Genomic DNA, 21,368 nt, shown 5'->3' with positions numbered 1-21,368 from the left:
CCGTTTATAGAGGAGCTAAACTCGTAAAAATTACGTAAAAAGGAAAAAAATAACGTTATAAAATCGTACGTCCGGTGAAAATTTTCGCGTAAAGAAAGAAAAATGATAATAATAAAAATGTATTTCTCCGTAAAAATGGGATACAAGTTTTCTCTACCCTTTCCTTTATTTAATACCGGATAATTGTTACGATTATTTAACCGATAGACCATAATTATAGTAGTTCCTTAACCGCTAAAGCTAACTGCAAACCGAATTTCCAAATGGTCATTAATTTAATCGCTAACCGTATCTAAGTAATAGTCTGGTCACTAATTTCAGTAATTAAACGAAACTTGTGCCTTCCGTGCGCAACAACCATCACCATTGCATAATATAACACACGTTACACACACACACACCGCTTCCGTTTAAACCGTTTTCTTAATATCCAACGAGATATGGAATCGATAAGATAAAGAAATTAGGTCGATCTCGAGGAGATTCTTTCTTTCCAACGCTTTCCTCTTGTTCAAAAATAGTCTCGATTGCCGGTTGAACTGCATTTCCACCAAGTATCAAATTTCTTTCACGTAAGATTGATACGCGTGCAGGCAAAAACGTAAATATAAAATTTCCTCTGGAAACAAGTCGTGTTACGTACACTTCGGTGACACCGATTTACCCAAAACAGCGAGTAACTTTTGTCCCCAGTTGCATTAAGATTTATGAAAATCATCGCAGCGCGTTCCCTCTCTCTCTCTCTCTCTTTTTTTAAAAACATGCACAGCAGGATGAAGAATCAAATTAACAAGGGAATATCTCGAGACGAATAAAAATTCCAAGTAGCAGTTTACTCTCGAGGCAAAGCTGCTTCGTCGAAAGCGCACTTTATCATGCAGTCACTTTCTTCCCCTTCTCGTGCAGTGCAAACAGCCAGTTTCGAGTAAACGACACACACCATCTCTGTAAAATTAACGCCGGGGCAAAAAGTGTTAGATTTAGCAAAAAGGAAAGAAAAGAGAGGAAAAAAATGGCGCTTTCAAACTCCAGTTTCTCTTCCCATCTCCTCCGAAAAAAAAAGAGGAAAAGAAAAAAACCTTCTCTGTTGTTCGAGATGCGCGGTGTAAGTAGAGAAAAGTAAGGAAAAGCTTGGAAAAGCTTCGACGGCGATTTACAATTACAAATAAAAACTTTAACGCAAAATCTTGCTCGATATTCCTTCTCATTTACGGTATCGTTAACGATCAACCTCGTTGTAACGAGCAAACTTGACATTCCGCTTCCTAACATTTCTTTTCCCTTTCTTTTTGTCGGAAGCGTTCAAGCCGTTTTTGTCACGCACCCGTTCTTCCTCCTCCCTTCGATTCGCGACGAAACCAATAGACGAGGCACCAAATCGCATCAGATCTGATATATATACGTAGGATTGAGACGTAGCAAAGTTAATACTTGCTCGCTACGAGATATTAGAATTCAATATTAATGGATTCCCGATTTTCTCTCTCGGTCGATCGGCACGCAATCCCTCCTCACGTTCGATCAAAGGCACGGAAACCCTCTTCTCTCGCCACGTGCGTTCAACCAGCGGCTCTCACCGTCATTCCTGCATATACGTATATATAATAAATAAGCGGGTAACTAAGCGCAAAAGTACGTTGGACGTTCGCGAAAGCTTATTACTTGATGTTTACAATCGCGAGGAAACTTGGCCGGCGTACGTAACGGCGTTGGGGAGGGGGGAGAGAGAGAGTACACTTGGGGGAACTCGACACGGAAGTTTGGCCCGCGCAACTTTGCTGGCCATACACCCCGAACGATTTGAAACGAGGCCTGACGACCTCCTCCCCGATCTTATAATTAACCCATTTCGCCTGTGGAGCTTTAATTTTCGGAGGAGGGAGGGAGATTCAAAAGTTGTGATTCAGTAACGGTGGCGTCGCTGAACTACACCCAGTCGCCAAACTTTTATCGTTTCGACGGACGGAATGATTTTCGTTGGGCGTGAAATCCTCGTAAAACGATTATCTTCTTTAAACGTGAATTATAAATTGCGTATGAAGGAGGCGCGAGCAGGATCGAATAATCGCTCGACGATTGACCATAAATTGACGTCTCGTCTCTCGAGGAGAAGCAGGGAGAAGGATAGGTTCCGATTTCCGGTCTTTCATCCTACAAGTTTTTAGTATTCTCGTAAAAAGAAATATCGAACGAGCGCTGAATAAACTTCAAGTTTTATGGATCTCTCGAGATTTATGATTTTTCTTTTTTTTTTTTTTTTTATCCAAAGAATTTCCTCGAGGAAAAATAAGTAATCTGGAAATCAGGTAGCGATATATTAAGAGGAAGTCGAAACTTTAGAGATGAAGGAAATTTGGTTAGAAAGAGATTATTTCGAATTTATACTCTCGAAAATAATAATTGATATTATCAATTCTCTCGTTTTAAATTTTTCTTTTTCTTTTTATCCAAAGAATTTCCTCGAGGAAAAATAAGTAATCTGGAAATCAGGTAGCGATATATTAAGAGGAAGTCGAAACTTTACAACTACAAATGAAGGAAATTTGGTTAGAAAGAGATTATTTCGAATTTATACTCTCGAAAATAATAATTGATATTATCAATTCCCTTTAAATTGAATTTTTCTTTTTTTTTTATCCAAAGAATTTCCTCTAGAAATCAGACATATTAAGAGGAACTCGAAACTTTAGAGATGAAAGAAATTTGGTTAGAAAGAGATTATTCCGAGTTTGCACTCTCGAAATAATTATACCCTCGAAAATAATAATTGATATTACCACTAGTTCTCTCGGTTTAGAATATTTTATTCTCTGCGGATTTTTCTTTTCTTTTTTTTTTTTTTTTTTGTAAACGTGATAAATCTCCGGTGGACAGAAGCATACGCAAACTTTTCATCTCGTGGCATCAACACCAGACGTTAATTGCCCTCACGTACACTCTAATGAAAATGAACGACTATTGTAACGAAATGATGTAACATTACGGCGAGTAATTCACAAAAATTTTCATTAACGTCATTACCGGTATAAATCACGTTACTATCTCGTATCGCTGTGCCTCGCAAATAAACGAATAATCAAGTTGCACTACGCTGTTTTCATCTTGAGCTTGCTTTCCAATTTGCCCAGAGATTTACCGTTTCTAAACGTTCGGAAAGAAAAATATAATGCTTTGAAGCTGCTTCGTACTTTGTACTCTGGACAACGTCGTTATCCCTTTGACACGAAAATTATATTACATGATAAACTTCTCGTATCGAGAACTCGATATATCGATATACGAGTTTTTAATACCGTATCAGATTGATGTCAAACACGTAGATGATCAACAATTAAAATGCCGGAAATGATACAGTAAATTATCCATTACGGTTTATACATAAAGTATTGACGTATTAGTCAGGATTGCGTGTACACGCGCACACTATCATCCATATTCATTGACAAATTGAAGCAGTTGCCCTCTCGTTCGGTTTCCGAACATCTAGTTAATAATACGTAAGCAATTACACCCTTGTTGTTTATTAATGTCCATCGCGTTACAATATAACGATTATGACAGTGATGCTTTATATTTCGACGCGTGGCTGTTCATTAGCGAACGTCAATATTTATTAAGCCCGCCAGATGGATAGCACTGACGCGCAGACAATCACAAACATTACCGAGTGATCAAATAATCTGTAAATAAAGGCTAATAAGAGTCCGCGTATGAAAACGGTATTGGCACGGGCCGATGCAATTCGACTGGAGAACCGAATCGAATTACGAGTCGTTTTTACCAATGAAAAACCCTCTCTCTCTTTTTTTCTCGTCGCGTGTAGCTATAATGAAATTTTTCCCCCGTTTGTATAATCTATATCCTTTCATCGTTTCGAGAATTATCGCAATTTTCTCAAAACGAAACATTAAAAATCAATTAAAAAAACATCGAAAATCCCCATTTTATTATCACCCCCGATAAAAAAGAAAAATACAAAATTTTAAATTCGGAATGTAGAGAAAAATTTTAAATTTTTCCATAACGGTTAATTAATCCGAAAGTTGATCGAGTTAAAATACAGAGAGAGAGAGAGAGAGCTCGATTATTTTGTTCGAGCGATTTTCGAATCATCGTTTGTTCGAGCCACTTCTCATTACGAAGAGCTCATTACTCGAAGGGAGGGAGGAAGGTGGTCGAGCAAAGGTGGCCGATTCGGAGTTGGCGACTTCCTTCCTTCTTTCCGCAATTAAACAGGTGGAATGGTAGCGATTTAATTAACGGTCTCGAGGAACGTCATATTTACCCCGAGTCGAGACGTGGCGCCGCTGGCCGCCCATCTCCGCACCAAGCCAGCGCCAACCGAGCAACCGGGAGAGGCTTTATCCTCCTGGCTGAACGGATTTAAGGAACACGCATTAACGCCGGCGTTGTTTCAACGTGTGTTTCAGACTTTGGTATTACGACAGGCCGACAAGAGGCGCAATATCCCTGTGCCTTTGTATACAACAGCAACGAGACACGAAACGGCACGTTCACGTCGCCCAATTACCCGGGCTTGTATCCACGCGACACCGAGTGCCATTATTTCTTCAACGGCCAGCCGAACGAGCGAATCCATCTTCATTTCCATTTCTTCGATGTCGAGGGTGTGATGCCGTAAGTGTGTAAAATGTTATTTATGTAGATATTTCACCTTACTTTTTCCACCTCCTCTTCTTCTTCTTCGCTTCTCTTTCTCGCTCTCTTGCATTTTACACGTAAATGGTCCGTTCGAGGAGTGGAAAAGAATCGTTCGCGTTCGCATTAAACGCGAAGGGTATTTCGCCTCAAAAATCGCGTGGAGAGTTATCTTTCTGGGGAAGGTTAAGTGGCGGTATTCTATATTCGTCGTATAAAAGATCCTTCCCTCGCCTTCTCGACACACATGCACGCGGAGACACGCGCGCACACGAAGAAAAGATTCTACCATTATCCATAATAATGTCTCCGGAGAGGAAAGGAGCTTGTAACCATTTAGATAATACTATTTCCACGGTGGTAGAAGTAGAATTTCAAACTTTAAAATATACATTTTGTATTCAAAATTAAATTGCAAGTATCAAAGGAAACGCGTTCCATCCTATGACGTTTTATCTTTGTCGAAGAAAATATATATATATATATATATATATGTATCGTGAGAAAATCAAGTCGTCTCAATCGAATCGTGTAAGTGAATTAGAAAACATGAACATCGAACGAGGGGGGTAAACTGGCTACTCTCTGATCGTGATTGGAATTCCACGTGTATCGATCCTTTCCTTCCCCGCTTCCTCTTCTCGTCACACTCGAGTACGACGCGAGACAAAGTGAATATCCTTAACTAACTAGAAGTCTATTGGAAGCAAATCGATGCTAGTTCGATTGGGTTTCTCGATACAGTTCGACGTACTACTAAATCAAACTACGTGAAACAAAGTTTGAAGCTGCTTATTGGGGACGAAGACTCAACAACCGAAGAGAATTCCGTAACCGATAGTCGAAAAGCCAGCCTGGCCGGAACGTCGAGTATTTGCGTCAACGCTGACCAATTAGCGAGCACGGTTGATCAACGAGGGATGATCGCGATTGGTGGGATCCGCGACGTGGTCAATCGATCGTGCGATATTAGGACGGATGTGCTCTTTGTCGCGAGGAAGAGAAAGGAGAGAGGGGAAAAAAAGGTTACGTAGTAACCTAATTGGAGTCTTATCGAATCGCCATTAATAACCGTGTTGCAACACGATGGAGCTTCGTTCATTAGTCGAAACCAGCTAATTAGTCGTGTTTCGCCGATTTCTCCCCAACTTTTCAACAATGACACGGAGTGGAAGCGCGAAGTAGGTCTCGTAACTTGATCGATTCTTCGCTCCTCTTCCCGCGAAATATGCCCTCAATTTTTATAATTGGAGGTCAACCGATATCAAGATCCTCTGGAGGAACGCGAAACTTTTTACACTCGTATCACACTCTTCCTTCCCATTGAAAAACTTGCTCGTATACGGATAAAATAAATTTAATAATACGACGATAATAATATTTACGATAAACGTTTCGGATAAACGGTCGAAAATTGAAAGTATCGAGCCGATCAATACGATACGCTCGGCGCTCGCTTTGACCCACATCGAGTCAAGTTTGATCCAATTCAAGTCGTCGTTCGCTCCCGAGTTCGAGAATGAACTGAATTTTGCTTCTATAAAAAATTATTTCCGAAAAGTTCCGCTGCAAAAATAACAAATATTTTCACGCACGATCTTTTCGAATCGTTTTTCGATCAAAAGAAAAAAAAAAGGAAACGCGATCGTTGGGTCGGTCGATAGTCCCTCCCATCTCGCCACGAAGGAAAGATACATTCCTAGTCGTAAATCCGTGTACGAGTAAACAGAGCGAAATATATGTTCGGAAACGTGAGAACCGAATGATGATCTATCACGGGAATTGCCACTTATGTCATCGGTGGAAGGAACGAGTCGCGTGATGTATATCTCCGGTTCCGCGATAATAGCCTCATCATTCACGTATCAATATTTCTTACGGCCGCGATATATTATTTACAAGGGAGTGAATGCATTCTTCCACGGACGAAACGCTCGCGTAAATCGCCCTTATCAATCCCATTTATCCTTCGTGATCGCCGCTTCCTTTCGCCTTTAATTACAGAACACCCGACACCCGCTCATATTTTTCTCCGTTCCCCGCCTGTAATATTTCTCATATTTGCCCGCAATTGGCTCAACGCGCGGTGACGTCACCTCGCTCTCCTCGCCAGCCTGCCTCGCTTCCACGCTCCCATTAAGATTATTTTTTATTCGCTCAACGGTCGAAACGAACGCAAAAAAGCCTCGACTTGGCACAACCAAAGTGACCCCGTGAAGCGTTATTTCCGACTGCCGCTGCTCCTTCGCGACTTTAATCACAGGTTACGTAATCGTAGGAGGGAAGATTCATCGTCCCCTGTAAAAGCGGAGAGAAATATATTTATGGAATATATGGAACGGGTTGGAAAATCCGAAAACAGAATATCCGATATGTATATTCCGATTGTAAATAGCTGTATGAAAATGCGACGGCAGACACGCGCTCTCACATGTAGTAGGTTAAAATTATGCGCGGAAAGAGCCAAGATTGAATTACTTATATGGAATTGCCGGTCCGCATGGAACCAATTTATGAGAGGTACACCGAGAAAAATCATTCGACTCTCCTTTCGATATTCCCCGCGAAAGGTGAATATTTCAACCACGTCTCGCGCCTTTTCACGCTCACCTGTATACATCAATTTCTCCTCCCTCCCCCCTGCGATTGCGTAACGTACGGCCCGGCCAAAAATATAAATTTAACGGGCGAGCGACTAACTTAAGAATAGTCTTGAATAATACATCGGCAATTGTATTTTATATACATATAACGTAAAAGCGCCGCCAGGTTATACGCGGCAGCAGACTTGTCATCCTCGTTGAAATATAGGTGATGTCATAAACTTTTATGAGGTTTCTAAATACGTACGCGCTTTATCCACCAGGCTTTAGGAATGAGGAAATAAACCTCTTCTCAAATATTTGGATCGTACTTGTCGTTATTAACGTTATATGCCAATTATTTTTTCTTTTTTCGCCGTATCAACACGAATTTCATTGCTTGAAACGTACGCTCGAATACGTGTATTTCATCTTTTCTGCAAAAATTACGAGCAAATAAAACGGATAACTTTCATGATTAAAGAAACGTTAATTAATATCGTGCGTAATGACAAGTCAAACTACGCATGGAAAATTACCTCGAGGTACCAATTGTCCACGTTTTGCCGTAACTAATTTTTACAATATTAAATTTTTAAAAATCACGACAAATAATTTCTTTTAAAAAATTTCCAAGATAACGAGGCAACATCTCTACATTTTCTCCGCGTGATTTTTCGAATCGCGCGTATAAATAAAAAATAAATCGATAAAAATAGATCTTGTACACGTAAAAGTACATATTCGATGCGCCTCATCGTTTCTTCGATATATACAATATCGAATGCCTCCCATTATATTATATTATCGCTATCCCATTATCGGATTTTGCGCATCAGCAGTTTGGAAATAGAAACAGGGAAGAGGGAATTTTAAGGAGGAGTAAAGTAAAGTAAAAATTTTCAGCGAAACGAAAGATTAACTCGGCAATTAATATTAACGTGTTACAGGTGCGAGCCAGTGTCCGCGAGCGACTTTGTCGAATTTTCGAATTTCATGTCGAGGGACCGCAAGTACTCGAGGCACTGCGGCCAACAGAAGGAGTTCGACGTGAACAGCGACAGAAAGTTCTTTCGCGTGACGTTCAAGAGCAACGATAGATACGACGGGACAGGATTCAACGCTAGCTACGTGTTCATGGATGACGAGGGAAATTACACGACAAAGCCGCCGACGAGTAACGCGTCAACGTTAAAAGGTAAAACTTGCTCGACTTTTTCTCCACCGCAACTAACTTTCTTTTCCTACGCGCGTTTCCCTACACGCAATCCCCCACTTTTTACCTCGTTCCGGTTAATTTTCGCGCGGCGACAAGTTAAAAACAAAATCACCGAGATATTAATGCGATCCACCTCTCCCATCTTCTCGATTGCACGAAAGAAAATTTAAACGCGACTTACTTTGAAAAAAAACTCGCGATATCTTCTCTCCATCGCGCGAAAACGTACGCACCTAAGCAAGGGAAATTGTTTATAGAAGGAGATACGCATCGCGCGTGCAGTTTTTATAAATGTAGCATTTCGAGAGATGAAAAAGTTAATTGGCCGGGTTTCATAAATGGCTCGCTCGGAAGCAATTTAGATATTAGGTAACGCGTAACGTTGCATCAGAGCGGGACAATTATTAACCACGGCCATTGGATAAATTATTAGCATCGTCTGCAACATAAATGCTACTCCCCTCGTTTATTCACACAAGCGATTAAACATTGAACGGTTAAATGTAACCGGCTATTGTATCCCCCGATTTCAAGTTTGAATATTTCAACAACGATTCGTACCAATTGCGCCACGTTGAATTTATTAAACCTTTATCAACAGTTGGCAATTACAAAATCTGGGTTAAACGTTATGCGGCCACGCTCGGAAGGGGAAATCTTCGAACGATTCGCGGAGATCGATCGCGGCGTTTAATGCCAGACTCGAGGAACGCGATACCGAGTTAGCGAGGCTGACGGAGTTCCGTTAGTTTGCAATGCAAACACCGCCGTTTCGCGTCACGAGGCCACGTGTGCATTTAATATTTTCATACGCGTGCGTACGCAAAGATACACATAAGATCGCCGATATATTATTTCGTCCAACGTTTTCCTTCCTCTCCCTCCCCCTCCTTTCCTCCTTCGCTCGTCGAACGACGAATCGGGGATGAATCGGGCGTGGATTTAAAAAAAAAAAAAGAGAGAAAGAGATCGGCCCCTCGGTCAATTTATCGTGGCCAATTCCATGAATAATCGACAGTTTACATCCGAAAGCAGCGGAAGCAACCGTTAGTGTAAAAAAAGATTATACAGGATTTATAAGGGGATTTGCGAGAGGTCTGCCCTGCAGACATCGATAGGGAGGGGAGGGGGGAGGGGGATGGAATTTTTGTGTACATTCTCCCATTATTAAATCATTCGGGAGACGGATCTCGTTTACCTCGATACCACGCAGAAATAACGCGAAAACGGCGGCCGATTTTTAGATTTAGATTTGTCGATGAAACTTCGATAATCGTTCGAACGTACACGTTCGTGTGAACGATTGCGAAAGAATCTCGATGCAAAGGAACAAGCGGAGGGGAAAAGTTTTCGAGTGTTAAAGTGGCGTTTACATTCGGGACACGTTTTGCATGCGCATCGCGAGATTTTTTTTTTTTATTTTTATAAAGTTTCCCTACCTTTACCACGGCAGACCGACACAACAAAAGAGCTTTCTTCTCTCGTTTTTATGATATTACACGTATATTTATACATACACGTGCATTTTTCTACGTAAGTGTGCGCGTGCCCGCGTCCAGACTTGATAAAGAAGGAACAAAAATGGGAGGAGGATGCGAAAACAAAGCGGAAAGTGTACCCCCCCCTCCCCTCTCTCTCCTTTTCTAAATTCAGATGCAACGCAAAGAACGGAATACAAACCAATCCTAAAGACAAGAATCAAGTTTCTCGGGGTATAAAGGAAGCCCTGGCAACAAACTTACCTACGAAAAACCTTTGCTACGATATATTTTTGCAAATTACTCGTCGAGTCTTCCTTTTTTCCCTCCGATTTCGCTCCGAGCGTTTGCTCGATATATCAAAAATTTTTTAAAGTTTACAAAATAAATAGATAGATAGATAGATAAATATTTTTTTTTCTTTTCTTCTTTTTTTATAAATTTTTATTCGTACTCGCGGAAACAAGCGAAACATTCCCCCTTTTTACGTTTCAATTCTATTTCGTTCCGACGAGAAATATTCCAATATATCTCCACGTTATATTCTTTCCTCCTTCCCGTCAATTGTTGTATCATTCTTCCTCATCGTCGAATATTTTGATTAAATATCCCGAGATTCGCAAAGATTTTCTTTTCTTCTTTGCATCGCATAATTTTTAATCCAACAAATCTCCCCTCCCGATTACTGACGCCCCGTGAAGAAAATATCCGATCGAGGGAGCGATCGTGCACAATTCCTTTTTGCAATTTAACGATATCAATATCGATCAACGAACGATATTCATTATTACACGTAATGTAATAATCCGGGTCCACTCATTCACGGATGTGGATTTTCACAACGTGGAATGTTATGAATAATGAATGAACGGGAGAGGGGAGGGGGAGAGAGGGTATTAATTTCGGAAAGAAACCGAAATGGATTGTCCAATTGAATCCCGCGAAAGTTAAATGGAATCGAAATTACTGCGACAGGATTACGGTATAATCTTGGAAATTGCTTTACCGGTCATTCGATAAAACTAATTAGATTCGCGGGAAAAAGAAAGAAAGGGGGGGAAAAAAAGAGGAAGAACACTCACCGAGAATCAAGAAATATATATATATATATATATATACATACATACATATATATACACATTAAAGATCGTGCCCCTCTAAAAAGTAACCCTGACTAAATGGGGATTTAGGACGAAATAGTTTTCAAACGACGATCAATTAATAATAAACCGATAGCTGGGGCAATAGCTGCGCAATATCGGTGTATTTGATCAAAGGGTTCTATGTACAGAGCTTATCCGTATATTAAGTGAATCAATTTAATTTATGTAATGACGTATTAAATACGAATATGCTATCCCCAACGTTCCACGGATACAAAGCAGCATTTTCACTATTTCGAATCTTTTCCATTTCAATTTCTATTCCAACTATGGATGATCGATTATAATTAAAACGTTGCTTAATTTTCAATTATATTTAACGCGATTCTCGCGCAAATTATATATATATATATATCACTTCCGTACAATTTGTTTGTTTCCCGACCAATTATTTTTCTTATCGCCGTTTTGCCGTATAATATATATCGTACGTTTCAATAATTTCACGAAAGGGGAAGAGGGGGAGGGGGCCAATTGAATTGTTATTCGCTGCTCGACCTAGGGAATAACTAACGTTTTCGATGGGGAAAAAAATGATTACAAAAAGAAATTGGGAGGTAAATGAAAAAGAAAATTGCACGGGCGCGGAGAGGATGGGGGAGAAGATGGGGGAGAGGAACGGGTTCACAGGGAGCAGAGATATATATATATATAAAACAGTACAATTGAAATCGGCATCGATCCGTGCAATTTAGTCGATCACGAAAGTAATTAATGCAACCGACTCCGCTTGTGCTCGCTTTGCGAAAAACTCTCTCTGAACGAGAGAGGTGACGGAGGGGGAAGGGGCAAAGGGGGGCGAAGAAAGAGGAGAGGATGAAAGAGGATTCGGACGAGGCTAAAACGGAATCGATTATTACGCGTTCCGAGCTTTTCTTTTTTTTCTTTTCTCTTTTTCTTTGGAACGGAGCTTATATAAATATGTTGCGATATCCTTTCGAAATATCTTTTTTTTCTCTCTGAAACAACGAGTATATTTGTATTAGGTTGGAAAGAAAGTTCTCACGGTTTAAGTCGGTGTTAAATTGCATTGACTTTTGTAATATAATTTTAAATGTGCATTTTTCGCCCCGTGAAAACGTGATGTTAATTTTACTTTTAAATTAGTTTTTCTCGGAGTTATGTTGAAAACATAACGGGCAAGAAGCAAATTCCAACAATTTTCCTTCGATTCCACTTTCAGGATTTTATTCAACCGGAATAACGAAACTCGTTTCTCCGGTTGGCAAAAGTGGCATCGATTCCAATGATTTTTATTTTGATTAATAATAAACTTTTCTTTCATTCATTTATTCCAATTTAACGGTTAAAAATCGCGAGAAACTTTTCTTTCCAACCTAACGATCGTATCTAATCGATCTCTAATGTTTACGGTTGACGCGAAAGATCGACGGTGAAGGAAAAAAAATTCTATTCATTATACAGAAACAGAAGCTTTGCTCTTGTTTTTTTCGAAACCGGCGTATTTTTTCCTTCTCCCTTTTTTCTTTCTTTCTTTTTTTTTTTTTTTTTGTCTCTCCAACGTACTCTCGAATGCAATTTCTCTCCGTGTGCCCCTCCCTTGCGAGCTTGCTCCGCTGCTAGATTTTTCCAATATCTGTGTTACAACGAAACGAAAATCCCTGCAACTCGTTTGCGATGCAAATCAACGCGAGAAACATTTCAGATTAATCAACTTATCGTTATAGGAGCACCGCTATTTCGAACAACCGATATTATAATATTACCAAGAGATTATTATTATTATTATTATTGTTGTTATTATTATTATTATCGTTATTATTATTGTACAAATCGAGTTGTACGTTAAAAGTTTTCACATGACTTCCATTAATTATTCGCGATATTTAATTCTCCTCGCTGGAAATGTGCCATTAAGTAAATCAATCGTGTACATGGCCCCAATTACGCGACGATGAACGATGCATAAAGTGGTATAACGATTAAATTACTCGCAAAGACGAATCTTAAATTTCTCCATACTCCATACATTCGTAAAATACAATTCATTTTATTTTTCTTCCTCCTCCTCCTCCTCCTCCTCTTCCATCGTATTCTTTGTTATCGTATGCTTCTCCTCGGTATGTATTTTAAAAAAAGTAACGATACAAGAATAAGACACAAAGGAGAGAGCGTCATACATTCATAAAATACAATTCGTTTTATTTTTCTTCCTCCTCCTCTTCTTCGTCCATCGTATTCTTTGTTATCGTATGCCTCTTCTCGGTATGTATTTTAAAAAAAGTACAAGATACAAGAATAAGACACAAAGGAGAGAGCGTCAAAGGTGATGAATCGTCGGAAATTAGAGAATTGGCCAGAAGGGGTCCATTACTCCCCCCCATAAATCATTTCATTTGGGACGGTTTATTTCCACGGTTAGATTCGCGCGGTTGATAATTATACCACACAGACGATGTTTCCCCCGTATTTCGCCGTAACGTTAAACGGATATTTACGGGAGAAGTTAAAAAAGGGAGGCGGATAGCGGTACCACTTATTTGTGTTATCGTAAATGTCTGTTATCGCGTTGTACATCCGTTCTTTCTTACCGTCCTCCGTCTCTTAAGTCACCTTATATACACACACACACACAGCCTTCCTTCCTTCCCTCTTAGAACGTAAAAAGATTTTTAGAACGGTCGTTATCTCGATCGTGTCAAGGTGATCGCCGGAGTCTCGCTACTTTATTTTTTCCCCCTTTTTTTCCCCTTTGTTAAAGGTGCAGCGATGACGACGCTGGTGATGCTGGTGTTCACGGCTCCCCTTCTCCTCCTCCTCCGTTCCGGCCGAGTTTCACCGCTTTAATCACGATCAGTAAGTTGGACGGGATGGTCTTGGCTCAATTTACAACGAACTATAACTTGGAAGACAGGGAGCCATCCAAAATCCTCCGTTATTCGGCCGGGTAGCCGAGGAAAGTGGCCGCATCGTTTGCATCAACGTGAAATTGGCAAAGGGAGACACCGAGCTGGATGGGGAGGGAGATCTTCGAGGACACATCGTGATTCATTTACTATTATTAGAGAAACCTTATCTCAACCACCGTTATTATCATCTCCTTCGTCGTTTCCACCGCCGTCGTGGGTGGAGAAAAGAACGAAAAGCGACAAACATATATATATCGAGGAGAGCGTATTCGAGAAAGAGTGTATGGGATTATAATCGTTATCCTCGGTTTCGTTTCTTCGAGATAATAAAAAGAGAAATAGACAATCTTTTCGCGAAAGAAAGAACAAAATTTTAAACATCGATCGTTGCCTTACTTCTTCTTCTTCTTCCATTCCAATTTCGAAACATCGCATGCACTCCCTAAACATCTCCTAACGTTTCACGCAATATATAACGAACTCTCGAGATGATTCAGTAGATACTTGAACACGAATAAGAGAGAGGATTATTACGCGTACGAAGAGAGAGAGAGAGATGTATAAGAAATGGTACGAGTCTATAATTTGTTGTATAGAATTACAATTGCCCGAAAGTGCTCGATTGTTAATTCTTCTCCTCCTCGTACGGAAACGAATTTATTCAAATCCCCTGTAAACTATTTATCCGAAGGAACTTATTCAAAAGTCATACAACGTGTATATATATAAAATATATATACGACGAACGGAGAAAAATAAGGAGAGAGAGAGAGAGAGAGAAATTCGCCTTCCTGCAGTGACACTAAAAGAACGTATTTATCATTACGCATCCTCTGTACGACTGTGATGTTTCCATTCCTTCTTAGTTCGTTAGAATACAAAGTCTGATTATATACGCGAAGAGAAATGAAAGAGGGGTCTCGTAACGAGAACGATGATAGATCGGATCGAACGATTTTATCGAATTATACCGTGTTGGCCGATGAAGAAGATGACCGTGACGAAGAAGAATGACGAAGAGGGGGGGAGAAAACTCGGTCATTCGAAAAGGGAGATCGGATTTAACACGAGTGATCTGTTCCAATATCGAAACGAGTAATGATAATTGATGATCGAAGGATAAAATTCGACCATTTTTCAAGCTGGTTATAATGCGCGCGAGAAAAGTTTGAAATAATTTTCCGAGCTTTACACATATGCACATTGAATATTCGGAATAACGAAACTATGAATTTCAATTTCTTGCGTCTTAACCCTTCGATATTCCCCCTGGATAAACTACCATTGTTTGAACCAACAATGGAACGACACTTAAACGATAGTTAGTTAGATTCGAAAGGGAAACAGGGGAGGGAATGTTTAACGGAACGTGCGAGGAAGGGCGCGGTTTTAATGAAAAGAAAACAGTGGTAAGAAGTTGGTAAGAAGGGTTGTGTTGGGATAAAACGTGATACACAAGAAACTTTCGTTCAAACTTTCATCCACTTGAGGTCGACGATCGATAAAGATAAATGTTTAACGACCAGTGCGAAAGAGAGAGAGAGATATGATGATGACGATAAAGGGGGGACGACAATGGGGAAATGCATCGGAGGTAGAAAGTCATTATCAACCGAGTTAACGATAGTTTCCACAAACTTTATAACACAAAGGTTCCCCACTTTCCCGGAAAATTATTTCAAACTACATAAACCGGTCAAACTGTAAACTATAAGCCAAGGCCCACTTTCTCGAGCTTATCCGTGGCGAGTAGATACTCGAGGCAACGGGGGTGCAGTTTTTCCCCCCCCGATTTTTCCAATCCGTTATTATTAACGGATCGTCGAGTCGAGGATATCTCGGTCAAATAAATATATATATGTCGTGTAACGAACAATAAGAGGGGAGAAAGAAGAAAGGAAAGAGGAGATTGACGAAAACTACTACGAAGACTACGAAGACTACGTTGAAGAAGAAAAAAAAAAAAAGAGGGAAAAAATTGAACTCTCACGAATTCAATATCGATATCTATGTATCCAAAGATACATAAGGATAGGTAGCAATACTGTCATTGTGTACGTTAGACTATTGTGAATATTTTTTAATAGGTTTATAATGCGTTGACTACTTCTCCCGAGTTTCTGGTTGATTTGTAAGAAAGAAGGATGTATTAAAGGGTTGCGCGAAGAGGAGGGGGAGTGCGACCACACTGTGCGTAATTAATTACAATTTGAACGATCGCGCGCGCGTCAGACGATGGATTAAACATGAATTGTATATGAAGCAGTTGCCACTTCCGTTTATTGTTATTTATACGTTGTCTAAATGAAGATGGGGAGGGGAGGGATGGGATGGGGTGGGGTTCGAGAACGGCTGAAACGCTATTATAGAAAGTCGTATACACCCGAATTGGCGCCACGATGAAATTGCTTAACGTTTAACTACCACCGTTGTAAATATTGTTATATTACGTTCGAGTTGCTGTCAAACGATACATATATATATATATATATATATATATTATCGAGCCGTTTTCATGGACGGAGAGGGAAAAAAGAGAAAAAGAGAAGAGAAGAGAAGAGAAGGGAAAAATGGGAACGATAATCGCGTAGCTTCGAGAGATGCTATGTTAAGTTTGTCATTTCCGTTGCACGTTGCTATTTCTGAGTCTGCATCGATCCGGGCAGCGATAAGTAAAAAAAAATGCTACGAATTAATTTGCCAATTGCTTTGGCCCGAATTGCGACCGAAGCCTCGATCGGAAAACCTGGATGGAGTTTAAGGGGAATAGACGTGTTAAAGAGACGAGGCAAAAAAAATAAAAGGAAAAAAAATTAAATAAAATACGTACGCGCTTCTGAGGAAAAAAAAGAAAAAAAAAAAAAGTAGGCGAGAAACAAACATACTTTGCGTCGGTTCCGTGAAATTTTAATTTCGCCACGATAAAAATAAATACCATGCCTAGTTGAGTTTTTTGCGAAGATTAGTGTGCACTTGTATGCATTTAATGAAGGATCTACATGTGTACAAGAACGACTTAACTATAGTTGAGTAATAGTTATATTATAAAAAAAAAAAAAAAAGGAAAAAAAAAAAAAAAAAACTCTTCAATCTCTTGCGATTTTACGACTCAACGAGCGCTCCGTAATTAGGCAGGAAGTTCAGGGGCGGCCTAGCAGCAAGTTCCTGAGTTCGAGAGAAACGAAAGAAAAAAAGAAAAAAAGGGGAAATAAAAAAAGAGAGGGAAGGGGGAAAAAAGAAAAGAAAAAAAAAAAAATAAGAAAAAGAGTAAACTTTTATCCTTACACACCGCATATTACTGGGACCTGCGAGTTATCAAAGTTGCGCCTGGGGCGCTCCAAAACTTTGTCCTGCGGTTAAAACTGTTCAAAAGCATCGTAGTCGTGCTCCGGACAAAGCGCGATCATTGATCGGAGCATCGACTATGGTATCCGCTAAAGCGGCGGATGTATTTTCTTATTCTGTTTTGAGGCTCTTGCCGGAACATCTCACGCATAAGTTACTGAACTGTAATGCAATCATCGTTACTGTCCTAATAAACCTTAACATATGACTCTGTAAATTAACTGTCTCAATACTTTCTTTCTTTCTTTCCGTCTTTTCTTTTTTTCGCAAAACCGTTCTCTTCGTTTCAATTCTCGAAAATCCGATCGAACGTTCGTACGTGGAAAAAGTTTCTCGAAGAAAAAAAGATTTTTAATTCGTAACAATTTGGGGGGAGTTTATCTCCGTGTATCGGATCGATCTGATAAGTTGATTTTGTTGAATTAATGGAAATTATCATTCCATTGATAATTGTCGATGTACATTGTACCGTCTTCGTTTTAAAAATCTAATTTTTGTACATTTTCGAGCTGGTGCAATATTATTGACATTCCTGAATACGAATATTATTAATAAAATTCTACAAAAATACTTTATTATTATTTCCCTGCCTTTTCAACTTTACTCATCTTAACCTTACTTTTCGCGTCGACGACGAGCATAAATTCTTCGTGTTATCGTGTTATTCGCTCTATTAATCGCATTCACAACTGTTCGACATCGACAAGAATCGCGGATGCAGCGAATATCGTATTCGCCAGAATACGAAACGGCATTACTTATACTTAGCCATCACGTTGGTCGTTTGTATCGGAAACGCGGACCGACCAGAATATCGAATAGTCGCCAACTTCCGGCAAACGTTCGCCACGTAGAGGAGCCGTTTTGTAGATTTACCACGGAAACCTGTTCATCAATTTCACGTCCCACGTCCCTCTTCATAATGGTTCTTTTCATACGCAATTAAACCGAGAGGACGCGTTGGTTAAATTCCTCGGCAAATCCGCCAAATCGTTAAACAAGGAAAGATCTTCCACTTTCTACTTAAAGAGCTATAAAATCGAAATACTACTTACGTTGCGCGAAACGTCCGAGTCTGAATCGTTTGGGATAATTATTTGCAGCAATTAGCACGCGGGTAAATGTTAGTGAATACTACGTGCAAGTTGTGCTCGTAGGAATGTTACTGTAACTTTAACGAAATTATATTTCTTTTTTTTTTTTTTTTTAAGAACGAAAGCACAAGAGAGAAACCACAAAGGACAGGCAAAGAGCTTTCGTTTTATCAACGAGCATTGGGCACTTGCCAGACGCTCATAGATGTAAGTGGAATAAAATATGTCTGGCAGAATACATACGTGCACCTGCAAAAAAAAATGTATCGCCATTAAATCCCTTCAACATTTTATTTTACAGCATGTTAGGATAAAATAATGTGTCAGATTTAACGCGAATAATATCTACTCGTTTTTTCATTCTCGTCTCGTTGAAACATTTTGTTTTTTCTTGAATATGAATATCATATCGGTATGATATTTAAACGTGTTCGATATATCTCTTGGATCCGCAAATGAAATACAAGGAAAATAAATAATAAGAAGAAGATAGAGACGGAGCAAAAACTGACCATCAGCACCATCTTGCGAGTGCCACAGATATTTCTTCGAAGAAATGTTTCTAAAAAATCTCGAGAGAGGGCATTGATGATGAAGAATACAGGTGACATCTTACGGAATTTCGCGTCACATATTTCGCAATACCTGAAAAAGGTTATGTTATTAATCCAATATAAAATTAAATTACTCGAAAAGTGCAAGTTAAAAATCTGCGCTTATATTTTATAATTTTATATTTATATAAAATTTATTTATCTTCAAATCAATTTTCCTTCTGGTGTACGTTTGCAAAACGTTCAAACTTCTGATCGCTATACAAAAAAGTACAACAGAAGAAATCATAAGGAAAATCAATGTAAAAAAATCTTAATTCTAATTTCTATCGACATTTTTCATTTTTCATATTATGAAAATGAAAAATAATTGATAGTTGAAAAATAAAAAAAATAAACAAACCACCACCCAAAGCATAAAACATAGATACCAAATATTTTACAGAGCACCATTTTATTTTACTCATTAATTATCTCCTTATTTATATTATTTTATCCTATTCAAATCTTTTGCATGCACTAAATATAAGTTTAAAATTTCTTTTAATTAATAATCTTATGTTTTATTTTAATTAAAAATAACTTATCTAATATCTTAATTCTTACTTAATCTAATACCTTAAAATTACTTAAAAGTACCTTCCCTAGTTACAAATTTAATTTAATCTGCCTAAAATTAAAAATCTAATAATTTTTATGATTTTTATCTCTAAATTAATATTTGGAAGTAAAAGAGGGAAGGGAAGTGGAATTCACATCTATGCAACTCCTAAAATAGCATATTCCTCACCTTTTATCAAAAATCCTGAAACAAATTTAAATTCAATATACAAAATCAAAGTATAATAAAGTTAGTAAAAATTTGAAATTCTTTTATACAAATTAAATATTTTTTTTTAAATCCTACCTATCAGAAAATGTTTCTTCATTATTACTTGTATAAAAATTGAAATATTTATTTATTGAAAAAAAAATTCCTGAATGGTTCCTGAAACAAATTCTATAAAAAAAATTAATAAAATACAACGGATAATTTCAAACACCATTTTGTAATCTTCTCTTCTATCCTTTCTTCTCCAATTCATACCTGTAACAAACTTAATTGTCAGATTAAAATTAAAGTAAAAATTAAAAAATAATTTATATCTGAAAAAAGAAATAAATTAAAAAATTAAATTATCAAAATATTGTTAAATAATTCATAATCTTCAATTCTTTCTATGAGAAATTGTAAACATTCAAATTTAAATTTGAATTTAATTATTATGTTTGATTTTTAAACATAATTTTGAAAAATAATAAAACAAAAATTTTCTAAACAAATATTTTCAATAACAAATGCTCTGTTAATAGGGATGCTGAAAAGAAAAAGATACAAAAAAATATAGCCAGAAGGATTAATAAAATATAATTTATAAATCAATCATTCAATACGAAACCGAACAAATCGTGAGTGATGATATTTATTTCGTAACGCAATAACAAACTAACAAACTAATAATTTTTCAAAATAGAAAACCGCGTCGAGTGCTTCATTATATTTTCAATATCAATTAACAAAAACAAAAGAAAAAAAAAATTAGAAAATTCCCGGAACAGTCATTTAACGCAATAAATACTCTAATGCACTCAAATTTAAATACGCAAGACTAACGAGAAATCCAGTGCAGCATTCTCAATTGCTGCAGTATCAATCACCCTTTGTATAGCTTTTTCAGCTATGTCAAGTGATTCAACTTCCACATTGCTAGTGGAAGAAATTTGGGCAAATTCAATGTTCGCAACGCTATTTAACAAACACGATTATTTTTCAACGCAACGCTACTCTCTAAAATTTAAATTTAATAAAATTAAATAAAATTGAATAAAACTTGATAAAAATTACGTATAATAAAAAGTTACAATTAATTAATCGCAAATGACGTGAATTTTAATGCTACTTTATAAGAAATTATGACAAAATTTATAATAAAAAAAATCGCGCTGCCCATAATGAACTGCAACTGATGCGACGGGCCGGCATGCAAATCGGCCAGACGATACAACATAAATTATTACTACGTACTAAAACGAGCACAATGATAAAGCAGTAACAATGACATCCCATTCTTTGAATCCAGAAAGAATCCAAAAGATGAGAAGCCATTCGTTGCAGCCCCTCTTCGCGACAGTTTGTCGGAGCCTCTTCGGTCTTCCTCCTTCGGGCGCGATGCCCGCTGAAACTTAAATCTAGGCTCGAGATTCGCTGATCGCAAACCAAGTTAATTACTGCGCATGTACGACCAACGATCGCAATGATCGTTCTCCGTGCATATGCAGAATCTCGAGCGCAACGTTCGTTTTGAGATAGTTCGCGACCGCGAGCGCGAGAATTCGAAAAATCGACGAGCAAACGAGATGGCGC

At 38.3% G+C, this 21,368-nt stretch overlaps 1 protein-coding gene across 11 annotated transcripts in view; it reads left to right on the top strand.

Annotated features, from left to right (window-relative positions):
* LOC107997420 (suppressor of lurcher protein 1) overlaps positions 1 to 17,886 on the top strand; it is a 317,598-nt gene extending 299,712 nt beyond the window's left edge. For 10 of the 11 annotated variants that reach the window (XM_017056003.3, XM_062086068.1, XM_062086067.1 and 7 more), the window contains 3 exons: positions 4,431 to 4,638; positions 8,192 to 8,439; positions 13,824 to 17,886. In XM_017056003.3, coding sequence (XP_016911492.2) covers positions 4,431 to 4,638; positions 8,192 to 8,439; positions 13,824 to 13,909 — 542 coding nt within the window. In that variant the 3' untranslated portion in view covers positions 13,910 to 17,886. Of the gene's footprint in view, positions 1 to 4,430; positions 4,639 to 8,191; positions 8,440 to 13,823 lie in introns of those variants that run through there. The other variant, XM_062086071.1, reaches the window with a different exon arrangement.
* Positions 17,887 to 21,368: the final 3,482 nt, after the last annotated feature.

The sequence above is a fragment of the Apis cerana genome, linkage group LG15 (genome assembly GCF_029169275.1).
Source record: "Apis cerana isolate GH-2021 linkage group LG15, AcerK_1.0, whole genome shotgun sequence".
NCBI lineage: Eukaryota > Metazoa > Arthropoda > Insecta > Hymenoptera > Apidae > Apis > Apis cerana.
Note: the sequence above shows the minus strand (reverse complement) of the source record. Positions and strands in the feature narration are given on the sequence as shown.